General features: G+C 40.9%; 1 protein-coding gene across 1 annotated transcript in view; it reads right to left on the minus strand.

Moving 5' to 3' along the window:
- Positions 1-13,405, minus strand: part of OXR1 (oxidation resistance 1) — a 79,701-nt gene that overhangs the window by 54,750 nt on the left and 11,546 nt on the right. The window contains exon 2 of the mRNA XM_072413239.1: positions 1,886-2,074. Coding sequence (XP_072269340.1) covers positions 1,886-2,074 — 189 coding nt within the window. The remainder of the gene's footprint in view (positions 1-1,885; positions 2,075-13,405) is intronic.

Genomic DNA, 13,405 nt, shown 5'->3' on the forward strand with positions numbered 1-13,405 from the left:
ACCAGAGTTCTATGGATTGTGTTTATTTTCCAATATGTACCAAACTCTAAGCTATCAGTCTGACCATCTGGACTGAGATACAGTAAATTAGGTGCTTTGTGTATTCAGCAATACAGGATAAGAAAAAAGCACATAATTCTTAGTAATAAATGAAAGCAAATGTCAGGAATGACTGATAAATAAGGAACCTGGTCGCCAATTACTTACATTAGTCATACAGATGATTATCCTTCTTAGACTAAGTGAGAAATGATATAAAAAAAACATTAATAGACTAGGAATACAGAAAAAGAATAACAGTTGCAGTCCCTCCCCTCAGGCACAATGTCTTGGTGTCACCTTTGATTCTGCCCTCTCATTTACCCTCCATATTCAGAACATTTCCAGGTCCTGTCACTTTCACCTGCACAACATCTCCAAAATCCGCCCCTACCTGTCCCCTGAGACCACCAAACTCCTTGTACCTGCTCCTATCATCTCTCGTCTGGACTACTGTAACCTCCTCCTCGCTGTTATTCCACTAACCTGATCTCTCCTCCACAATCCATTATATTATTATGAATGCTGCAGCCAGACTCATCCATCCTTCCCTCCGCTCTTCTGCTGCCTCTCCTTGCAGATCTCTTCATTGGCTTCCATTTCACCGTAGAATCAAATTTAAGCTCCTGTGCTTTGCCTTCAAATCCCTACACAGTTATTGTTCCACTTACATTTCTGACCAGATAGAAAAATACTCCCCCTGCCGCTCTCTCCGCTCCTCCAATGACCTACTAATGAATTCCTCACTCATAACCTCATCACACGCATGGCTCAAAGACTTTTCTAGAGCTGCCCCGACCAACTCTCTTCCTCGTCCTATTCGGCTTGCTCCAACTCATTTAGAAGAGCACTCAAAACCCACTTTTTCAAACTTGCCTACCCATCTTCCTCTGTCTTTTGAAAACCCTCACTACTTCCCACTACTACATATCTCCCATCCTATTGTGTGATACTTCCCCTTACCTCCTAGATTGTAAGCTCTTCAGGGCAGGGTCCCCTCCTCCTCCTGTGTCACTGTCTGCATCTGTCTGTCATTTGCAACCCCTATTTAATGTACAGTGCTGCTTAATATGTTGGCGCTATATAAATCCTGTTTATTAATAGTAATAATACAAGGTTTACTTAATAGAGAAAGCACCTATAGTAATTCTTAACTTTGTGCACATCACAAAAATCAATTAGCTAGATGTTATTGGCATCTATACTACAATGGTCCCTCATCTTGTTGAACAAACCAGTAATTTATATGAACCTAATAAGACGTATTTATTATAAGCAAAGTGCAGCAACCCTGCTTGTTCACCGACCTGGCCAGAAAAAACTGAAATCTGATTGGCTGCTACCTGCAACTGCATCCCATCGGTGCTCTTTGACCTGCCTAATGCAAAAGCCTGCAAGAACGATAGGGAAGTAAAAGAACATCTAGCAAGACGGATGATAAACAGATGTAAACATACATAAAACACCCCGACCAACACAAATCAATTCAATTCCCTGCTCAGACGTCACTTAGAGATTGATGAAATGAAAGCTGTGCCATTTGAAATTCGGTCGCCCCTGGTAACAAAAAAGCCGCCTGCAGCCGGGTTCCTTTTATTTTTTTTTTTTATTTTTGAGGGTCATTTCAAGAACATAGCAGTGACAAAGGCTCCATCTTTCACCGGCTGAGAAATAACTATTATCTGTAAGCTTTAAATCAATGCCAATAAACAGAGGCAGCGTGCAAGGTTATTCATCCAGGCAAGGTCAAGGTAGATTTGCAAAATTTGCCCCGTAGCCTGCATTACAGATACACAACCAGTGATGAATATATACCCGGGTATATTAGAAATACAGAGATTTCAGCTGATTTGAGTAGGACAGAACGTTAGATAAACACAATTGCCATTCGGCAGAGAGGAAAGGTGAAGGAGGGGGGTGTTGATGTTTAAAGTATAACGAGCAAAGCTTACCGTGTACTCCATGGTACCTTTTGGCTTCTGAAAGGACATCCGTCGCCCATCTTTCTTCTCGAGGGTCTTTTTCTGCCCGGTATCTGTAGGGTAATGAGGATAGGTACGCATTAGATTCATGTTCCTCCTTCAGGATTGTCACAGGCTGTTGGCTAGCACACGGCTGCTGCAAGACATTCTATTTCACCAGTTATAAGGCTCGCTCTGGAACCGGAGGAGAATCCGTCTAACTGAAACCCAGCTGCCTGCGTTGGGGCTTTTTTTTTTTTCTTTCCTCTTTAACCAATATAAACTACTGTGACAAGGGTGATACATTAGCCTGGGCTGTGCTTCCTATTATCTGGAATAAAGGATAGCCCTGACTATTAGGACGTGCTCATGCACCTTCTTTAAACCTGTATTTAAAACAGATTATTAGACATACTTTGAAAATGATTAAAGCAAAAAGAGCATTCTGATCACAATAATATAGGAAGTTTGCAGCATTAAAAGAAAATAAAGCTAATTTATGCTAGGGCTCAAAACTTTTAGGAAGCTGCTAATAGGAGATCAGGTAAAGTGTACCTTGGTGCTTATGGGACCCCTACACATCGCCATTGCCTTGCGCACAAGTTCGGGGTACTCAATTTGAGAGGGCTGATTATAAGACGTTATCTATTAAACCAGCACGCAGAAATATTTAATGGCGGAAAGGAAGTTTGGAGGTCTGCCAATACTGTCGCCTTCTGAAAAGTATGGTTGCTGGTCCCAGACCACGACACTGGAAGACGTATGCAGCCAGATCTGTGCCTATTTACGGCTCATTAGGAATGATTTGATTGATTTTTGCACCACAAGAATTGATGTCAGAACATCTGATCTATAAACATCTTTTCTACCAGTGAAAATGACTGGAGCCAAAGGATCAGCATGACAAGCAGGCAACCAGCATTAGAATGAGGTCAGCAATGGCAGCCTGCATATTCTCTCAGTGGAGATTCCCTTTAGGATTACTTGGTTTGCCAATCTCCCAACAGCCACTAGATGGTGCTGTGAAAATGCAATTTATACATTGTGCAGCACCAATAGGAACGCACCAAATACTAGCGATGCTATGGATGCCAAAACCAAGTGAACCCCACTCCTTTATTTACCAAACACAGAGACATAACATTTGCTGACAGCTAACTATTCCAGTCCTGATAAATTCATTTTAGGACTTGAGTACGTTTTAGCAAAGTAAAAAAAAAGTTACAATATATTTGCAAATAATGTACAGCGTGGCCATGCAAATGTATATATCCTTTTGGCCGAGCCTGGAGTAATACTTCTATGTTAATAAAAAACACCAATTTGGTAAATGTACAGAAATACTTTTGCTTTTACAAACGTGTCACCTACAGTCCCCTATATGTATCATTTTCTGCATTTATATAACAGTGCTCAACCCAGAAATTTTTTTAAGCCGGATGGGAAGAAATTTTAGGTCGGTGGCAGCCCCTGTATTGTTACCAAACTCTTTGGTAACCACCCAAAAACAGCCGGGTGGGTGCTGAAAAATGGCGGGTGGTGCGGCCAGCTAAAAGTGCCTGGGGAGAGCCCTGTATAACACCGACATCTTCTGCAGCTCTCGGAGTCTATATTCATGTCACAAAGGCTGGGTTCATACTAGTGGTATTTTACTGTGACATTTACGTGCACAAAAAAAAATTAAAATTGTACAGTGGCATTGATGTTTCCTAACGTCTCTCAAATAAAGGATAATGAACTGACCCATCTGGATGAAAGATAACCAATTTTTGCAGCTTGCAAGCATTTATTCTTTATTTTCCTTTATGTATTAGCATTTCAGCAATTGGTGGTGGGACAAAAAAAAACAGTGGACCTTGTGCTGTTATGCTATGTCCCAGGTCCACTTTAAGTACAACTGACATCACAAATACACAGACTCGGCACACAACTTTTGAAACCGAGGCTGCTGACTTCACATTGAGCAATGAACACTTGGCTGTGGCAATTCTTTGTTTTGGAAATAAGTTTCTTCCTGTTTGGCCAACTTTGCAATCTCTGATCTGAAGGACAGCCAACAGGGAAGAAACATTCAGCGTGTAGCTATGTCTGCCCTTGAAAAGATTTGAAAGAGATTGCAGATAATGACCAAATGATTTCATAGTGCCTAGATGTGTATATCACCTGCAGTACTCAATCCAGAAATTTTTTTAAGCTGGGTGCAAGGAAATTGTAGGTGGGTTACAGACCCTGTATTGAGACCCAAATCTTCAGTAACCTCCCAAAAACAGCCAGGTGGTTGCTAAAAAGTGCCGGGTGGTGCGCCAGGCTAAAAGGGGCTTGAGAGATTACTGAACTGGCAAAAAATAGGTTGGAGAGAACAGCAACCGGCAGAAATCCCCAGTGGCACCGGTTCAAACCACAGACACCAACATCATGGTCCAATTGGTTATTATCTAATGTAAACTTTATAAAACCTAATAGGTTGCATGCACGTTGTAGCCACATTGTGTTTGGAATTCAGCTGCCAAATCACCAACATACAACAGCCCTGAAAAAAAAAAATGAACCTGTGATACAAAACCACAATGACATCTATAAGAAGAAGTTGAGTTACAGTTGCCCAGGTGAAGTTTGGCAATGCAAATAGGACAAATTATATCAGTTCTCCTTTAACACTGACTTCATTAAATGCTGGCAAATAACACAGCTAAACAAGTGTTCAGATCAGCCAATTATGTATTTAATACGAAGCATCCAGAACTTTGTTCCCACAAGCCCCAAAACGCAACTTTCAGGAAATCAAATTAAGGATCTCTTAGAATATCTTTCTGCATGTCGTGCATTTTTAATATTAGTTGGCAGAGTGCAATTGTGAATCTTCCTGAAGGAGCAGTTTGGGTTTCAGGCAGATCAGACGATAATGAAATACGCCTATCGTCAGGGGATTCGGAGGAACACAAGGAGATTAAAGAGCACAAAACACTTTTGGGTCAGCAACTTCGAAGAAAGATTAGGCTGTGGATAAGAAGCAATTGAGCTTAATGAGTTTACTTTACTGTATGAAATGCAACCTAGAAAACAAACTCTGTAATGGGCTATGACAATATTTCATTCACAGGCAAAAATTATCAAAGGCTAATGATGGTAAAATGAGAAATAGCCTAAAGTGGGAATTACTTATTTTGTTTGTTCAGTTTTGGTCAGAGTATGGATGGATCAGAACAAGTTAAGTTTTTATTGCCAACAACGTCTGCTATACCACCATTGCTTCGCGGTCACCAAGATGGAACGTACGTAACTTCTCTACAGGACACACAGAGTAAAGAGTGCGTGACATGTTCCCTCTTCCGTGTCTGGCCTATACTAAAGTTAAAAGATCGCTAGCAACACACTTAAAACAACAAGAGTAAAAAAAAGGCAGAGTACATTTTGAATGATTTTTCTGTTTTTATCAGGACTTGACTCACAAATTTTGCATGGTATACCCCTATATGAGTGTTTCTTAACCAGGGTTCCTCCAGAGGTTCCTTGAGCAATTTGTGACTCTCAGGTCAGTTAAACAGATTCAAATGATCTTTTTTGCTATCTGCACGGGTGGCAGCCTTCCCAGCAATGTAAGGGGAATTCTTTCTCCTGACCACCAGGGTAATATACTGTAGGTTGTGGATATGGTAATTATAGAAGGGGTTCTCTGAAGACATGGAAGTTATCTCAAGTGTTCCCTACAATGAAAAAGGTGACAAACACTGGTCTGTATGGTATTTCAGTCTTCAAAAACTTTACACATACCCACCTATACACACTGTTCAATATTCAATACTGCATAATTGATGGGTGTTGACTCTTTGAACACCCAAAATAAATTGGCTTTATATGAAAGTCAGAAGAAAATGAAATCTGGACTTTACATGTTCTGTTTATGGCAAATTCCTCCTGGTACAACTGGTCCTTACTCAAACAAAGGGTCAACTTTAGACCACCATTCATGAGAGAGCTGCCTGGAGAGAATTATTTCCACCATACTGGAATACATAGGCCAAATACAAGGAAAGGGTCAACTTTTGGTCATCATTCATGAGAGACCTACCTGGGGAAAATTATGCCCACCATACAGTCATACATTGGCCCTACACAAGGAAAGGGTCAACCTTTGGCCATCATTCATGGGAAACCTACCTGAGGAGAACTATTCCCACTATACTGGAATACCTAGGCCCTACTCAAGCAAAGGGTCAACCTTTGGCCACCATTCATGGGAGAGCTGCCTAGGGAGAATTATTCCCACCATACTGCTTAAGACCTGACTACTGGGAACATCTACTGCTTTAACAGAACCAGTTTTTTTTTTTTATTTAAAATATATTTTCAAGGCAAGCTTTCACAGGTCTACCCACTTCTACCCAGAGAAGCAGTGACCAGACCCACAAAAGCTTGTCCTAAAATGTTAACAGTTAGTGCACAAGGTCACCAATCATAGCACGAAACCAAGGCGAATTTGGGAAAAGGTTAGGTTTTATTCAGCTGTCCCATTGACTCTTGCTACCTTTATTTCCTTACTTCTGTTACTGAGAAAGCCATTACGAGGGCATAACCCCCAATGGAGCTCATTGACAACATTTAGACCAATATTAGTTTAAAAACCACAATAAAATTTGGCTCAGTGTTTGTTCCTTAAAAGTGGACATGATGCAACGTTTCAGGTATCCCTGGAATTGTCTTACTATTTACTGCAGTAGGTTTTGTAGAATATGATGGTGTTAAAGTTGTGCCAAAGATTCATGTCTGTTATTACAACACTGAGACTTATCAGGGACACACAGCTGCTTCCAATTAACACCATGTGGAACAACTTTACTGCAATGGCTTTATATCCAAACAGGAGGAGGTAATCTGCAAAAAAGTTGACTTAAACCCTGAAATGTATAGTAACTGACCTGGAAAGGATTGCTTTCTCAGTTGGATGCCTATTCCCCAAATGCCCATCCATTAAAGTAGACTTCAACCTTGAAATGTATTATTCTGGAATTGATTTCTTCCTAATAACAGTGTTGGATGTCTATACCCAAATGTCTAAAATAAAGTTCCTAGGTCAATTATTATATCATTTACATGATAGATGTAAACACCATTGGCACATGCAGGCATCCAGCAACATAAGACATCATTTCCAGTGCAATTGTTGCACATTTAAAGAACTAAACTCAACATTATTTGTGAGCAATTGGGATATAGGCCTCCAGCACCAGATTAAAGTATAATAAATGACTTGAAAATAGTGTTGGATGCCTGTTGGCGAAACTTTCCCCCACCCTCAACCTACCATGACACAATGATACTTGGAAGTGTCAAATGCTGAACATTCTTCAGCAAAGCTTGGCTCTTCAACAGAACTGGCTGTGGGAAAAGTAAACATTCACATCTTTCTTTTATTCAATAGGTGAATGTCTTTAACGTTTTAGTTTAGTGGCTGCTGCAGATCACAGAGAATATTATTCCCCCCCACCCACATAAGATTCACTTAAAAGCTACAGAATGATAAATAACTGAGCCTCTGTGCAATGAGGCTCTCCTGACAGTTTGGCATTCAAACAATTACATGATAAGCAGTGACAAAGTGAGAATAAAATAAAATGACTGACAAATTCTTGCAATAAAACTGAATGTGAATTTTTCAAAAATGTTTCCGTCAGCAGCAATTATAGATCCATGTAATCTGCTTATATTGAGAAAAACTGACAATGGCTGTAAACTCTCGCCTAATGTGAGATATCAGCATTTCCTAAGCTTTGTGTAGTTATTTTCTTCATTGCATAGTCACATCTCATTCAGTTTACAATGTCTAAAGCTCTGTACAGATGTCCAAAGAATGTCAGAGAATTGTGATCATTTTCTTTGACAGATGAATGAAGCGTACACATGACACTATTCTTTTTTATTGATATAGGCTATGCTGCTCCAAAGGTGTGAACAGCGGTCGTTCATCAACTTGCAGTGGCGGATAAACGAAGTTGGGGGACCGCTCAGATTTTCACCCGCGATGAATGGTTGTACGACTTGTGCACATAGCTTAAGGGGCAAGCCAGGGAAATCAACAAACTTACAGCCAAGTCTGTAAAGCTTCTCAATTATCCAAGGCATCTAGTAGTAGTCACATTTAACTGCACTTGATCTCGTAATGATAAGGACGCTTCGCAGCTCTTCAAGCTGCTTCAGCAGAAAGGATGAGGAAGCTTGGAGAGCTCCGAAACGTCTTCAACATTACAAGAACAAGTTCAGTTTAGCGTAACTTCTACTAGCTATACAAGTCAAAAAGATTTCTAAAGTAATGCACATTCATGTCCGCTGAGGTTAATTTTTATAGAATATACTTCTGTTATATATATTGTAAAAAGGCAATCTCAGCAAAAAAGAAAGAAATAGAATGGTAACAGGAAATGTGCAAGTTTATAAACACTCTATTAGAGCATCAGTCGCCAACCGGTAGTCTGCAGACCACTGGTGGTCTGCGAGAAAATTTTTGTGGTCCGCGGCTCTAGCCGGTGCGCCCCCAGCGGGGTTAGGACAAGGACCCTGCTGGGGGAGCACACCAGCCAGAGACGCAGACCGTGTGGACCTTGTCACGTGTGGGCGGGTTCAGGCATTCACTATGGGGGAAGTGTCTTCCCTTTAAGTGACACACGGCTCCCAACACATGCGCAGTCCGTAGTCTGTGAAATTAGTGGTCTATGACGTCCAAACGGTTGGCGACCCCTGTATTAGAGAATAATTCATTCAACTTGGGAGGGAAGAAGCTGTAGGCAGGTGGTGGCCCCAGTATTTTGATCCAACTTTTCAGTTCTACCTAAAAACAGCCGGGTGGTTCCTGAAAAGTAAGGGGAGGTTAAGGACAACAAAGATAAGTATGATCTATTTGCCATCTTGTCCCTTTATTTCTTTATTATGTCCTCAGTCTTTCAAATAACATGACACCCAGCATCATTTAACCCACTTCCTGAGTCCTGGATGTCATGGACCCTCCCCTACTCTGTGATTGGATAGTAAGGAAGATGTAGCAAAAGCATGAACTCATCGCTCTGTGACTCCGTTTTTTCCCCTGTATCAGTATGCTCTTGGTCCGCATTAGATGGCTCCTTGTGCTGCTTCCTCCTTCCCCCCATCTGAGCTCTGTTGAACAGAACCTGCAAAAGGCTGATATCAGGACACATTCAGGTATTTACGCTGCATGTATTTAAGCGAAGAATACATGCAGATCTATATTATTAAACACAGGCCTGCAGTTCTTTATCTCCCTAGCGTCCAAGTTAACCTCGATCATTTCCAAGTTCATTTTGTAATGCTATACCTAGCGGAAGCCATATTGCCTATTATACATATATAGTATATGCTTCCTGCCTAATGCTTGGTCTGCCCCACAAACCTAAATGAAAAATGCAATTATCCTTTAGAGAGGTTTGCCGATTGCAGTGAATTATATACAGCCACCTCTGGGAGCATTTACAAACCTGTTTAATAATGTAATACATGGTGTCCGTGTGTAAATGTATTACATCAAAACGGCACCAAGGTTAATATAACCCTAAAAATTACAAATCTGCACTCAATGAAAAGTCATTATATTTCCCTTATAGAAGAGATTGCTCTGCATTAATTGTGTGCATTCTCCCATCGCTTATTACATAAGTAATTACTTCTAAACCAGTTCTATAAGCCAATGTGGAAACCCAGTACACTAATCTGCTGATACAACATGTAATGACATTTTATGCAGAGATGGTGGTTGTATAAAAAAGGGGATTTGATAGAGAAAACATAACAAACCTTGAGATAAATGCGTGTATATATAGGGATTAACCTTCATGGCTTTCTTGGGAAACATTAACCAAATAATTTTGTGCTACCTGACATATGGTATTAGTGCAATAAAAAAAAGGGGACATTGAACTACATATGATGGGATGTCAGCCAATTGGAAATCAGTTGTGTTTTCTTGAAAAGTTCTGCAGCAAACACAGCTAACCCAAAACATAAAGAAAATTTCTAAACAGACCACCACAAGGATGTGCAATATCATTTAGGTGCAACTTTGAATATGTAGCCCTCTATTTTGACCCAAGTCTTAGGTAACCACTTGAAAACAGTCACGGAAAAGTGCCGGGTGGTGCACCTATCTAAGATGGGCTAGGAAAAATACTGTAGCCATTTGAATGCAGTGTTCTCCCCAGGCCCTTTTAGCTGCGTGCACCACCTGGCACTTTTCAATAGCTACCCGGCTGCCATCAGACAACCACTTAGGCTGGGCATTGTGTATATAGAGTGGTCAGTGAGTAAGGGCAACCTGCCAGAGGAGAGTAGACTTATACTTTCTACCTTTTCCACTCCCTATCTTCTGGGGACAAGCTGCTGGCTGTCACTGTAAACTAGCTTACCATAAAAAAGGGTGCATATGATGGTGAACATTAAAAAGTTGGAAAAAAGTACAGGATGGCGTAAAAAAGGGCCAGACTTAAGGGGTTACTGGATAAGAATGGCACAAACAACTAGAAACATGAAAACACTAAAATTGTTTTGTGTTCCCCAGCCCACTTTTTTGACCACCCAACTGAAAAATACCGAAACGAATGGTTAAGGTTGGTCTTCCTATTACATAGTTTGGGTACTACAGTGGGGTTGTACAGATAGTCCACAGCCTAAAACCCAACCAAAGCCAACACTGAACAAGGCAAATTCCAATAGCAATCAGGCTGATAGGTGAATACGGTGTGTGAAAGCAAAGCTGTAGACAGAATCTGTTTCATGAGCCATATATGCTTGCACACTGCAGTACAGCTCATTTCCACACATTTCTGAATTCAGGCAGTAAGTGCGTCAATCATATATGACTATGTGACACCAAAAACAAAAAAAACAATAGGATGTCAGCTCATGTACACAAGCTGAATGATAGTCGCCCAAGGCGATCGGTTGTGTTCAACTCAAGCAAAAATCTAGCTTGTGTACAGAGGGCGCCCTGCCCTGGGGGATTGCATAGCAGAAAAGGCTACGTACACACTTCCAATGGTTCTCGCCCCATAATCAGCTCAAGGCCGATATCGGAGGAGAATCTGAAGTGTGTACAGCGCGCGTTGTTCATCGTCCGAACGACCGTCCTGGCGGATCCATAGACGATGAACGACGAACGACCGTAATGCAAGTAAAGGGGGAGAGCATACAGCAGGGTGCCTCTGCGTCGCTCTCCGCCTCCCCTCTGCATAAAGCAGAACGGTCCTGTATGTACAGCACTAGTTCATGCATTGTGCAATATTAGTCCTTGGAAAGGATTGTGAAAGATCCTTTCTAACGACTATTATTGTACATGTGTATGCGGCTTTAGAGTGTCAATCAGATATGACGATGTGACACCAAAAATAAAAAACAATAAATGTACACACGCTACATGATAGTCGCCCAAGAACAGTTGCATTAATCTACAGCAAAAGTCTAGCATGTGTATAGTGGAGTGGGTCCCCTGCCCTGGGGGGTGTATGAATGACCACACAGGAACTAGTGCAGGCAGGTGAGCACAGCATAGGGCCACTCGCTCGTCCTCCCCCCCTTCTCCATAGAACAGCACTGTGTGTACAGCACTCACTTCCCTGGTACTTGAAACAATTATGAAAGATAGTTACCAGCGCCAAAAATCTGACACCTATACAGGGCTCTAGGCTAGGGCTATGCTGGCAATGAAATCTCTTTGCTACTGTAAGATTTAACTATTCATTGACAGGATTCTCTTACTGCATCATTTAACACAATGTGACACTAGATCATGCACCGCAAGTAGTAAAATCTCAGTTGTAAACTGATTTTTGTGTCAAAAAGCAGCCATTTTTTGCCTTAATGGGCTCAGAGACTGCAGCATTTCTCATGACAGCTCTGAGATTTTCTCGGGTGGTTGTAATAAAGTGAAACCCTGCCATTAAAAAGGAAAAACAATCAGTGTGAGAAAGGGCAATGCAAAGCAAATTTTTTAGGTATAAATTGCACAAAAAGTTGTCTAACATCCTCACAATTTAGATTACCTAGAGAGGTTTAGCAGTTTATTGGCTCAAAAAGTGAATTCTTTTTTTTTTCATTTTGGCTAATGATTTACCAGGCAACGTGAAAACGCACAATTCTATCACTACATTTACACCGACTAAAATATCATTTCCTCATGTCTACACTTTGTTCCCTCATTACCATGGATTACAGCACTGACAGAGAAAACAAGCGGGCTCTTTTCCTGTACAGAGCCATCTGCTTACTACACATACCACAGCCGTGCCACCTACTCGCTAATGAAGAACAACTATTTTTGTCCTCGAAAATATAGAAGGAAAAAGAATGGAAAACACCAGGCGGAGAAAGGTGAGAAATGGGAAAGATCATCGCATTACACACAGGTGAATAATAAATTGAGGTGGACCTCAATGCCGCCCCACGGCGGGTAGTGTGAAAGATGGAAATGAGAACAAACATTGGCTGGGTTTACACCTGAGCTTTATGTGTATGTTTTAATTAAATTAATGTCTGGATTTATTTCCACATATCTGCATGAAATGCATAATAGCAAGATAAAGCTACTAAACCCTTTTTTAAAAAAATTGCGACCAGGCAGGACTGCAGAAGAGACAGGCGATGTTCGTTCTGCAATAAAATAACCTTACCTGTCTGGTCGTAATACAAACACTCACCTGTCCCTATTCTGTCACCGGTGCCATCTTTAGTCTTCTCTTCCTGGTTTCAATTTTGGGCCATCTAGACTGGCCGGACCAGGATGACGTAACTCTGACGCAGGTGCAGGAGCTTATTCAGTCCGGACAGCCCCAAGAGAAGCCAGAATGAGCAGTTCAGTGATTTTGACACAAGAATAAAGCGATTAGGTAGGTAGATATGTTTTATTGCAGAAGGGGCAGTGCCTGATCGCACATTTATGTGGAACTTCAGTTCTGCTACAGACAACATCAAACCAAACTTGTTCTAATCTGAATTATAGTAAGGTGAGATTTCCTCTACTCAAATTGCCAATAGGCCACATCCCCATTTTTTGAAAACAAAAACGAGAGTAGGTTTGGGACTTTTAGGGCCAAATTTAGGTACAAATGACATATAGGGAAAAATACTTTATTTCAATATCAAACATTTAACAACCATATTTCACCTTAAAAACATATGATAAAAACAATATATCCTATACTAGACACAAAATCAATGGGTTTTAGATTATTGACGCATTTCGCGGAATAAAAGATCTGCTTCTTCAGAACGGTTTCAGGATATAAGATTGCCTACATCAGTTTCAGCATCTCGTGACCGGTAAATGTTTTAACCATTAAGCAAGTGGAGGCAATAACCAGTGTCTCCAAGTGAAATCCTAAGGTGCGTACACACTTCCAATTTTTATC

Source organism: Pyxicephalus adspersus, chromosome 5, assembly GCF_032062135.1.
Source record: "Pyxicephalus adspersus chromosome 5, UCB_Pads_2.0, whole genome shotgun sequence".
NCBI lineage: Eukaryota > Metazoa > Chordata > Amphibia > Anura > Pyxicephalidae > Pyxicephalus > Pyxicephalus adspersus.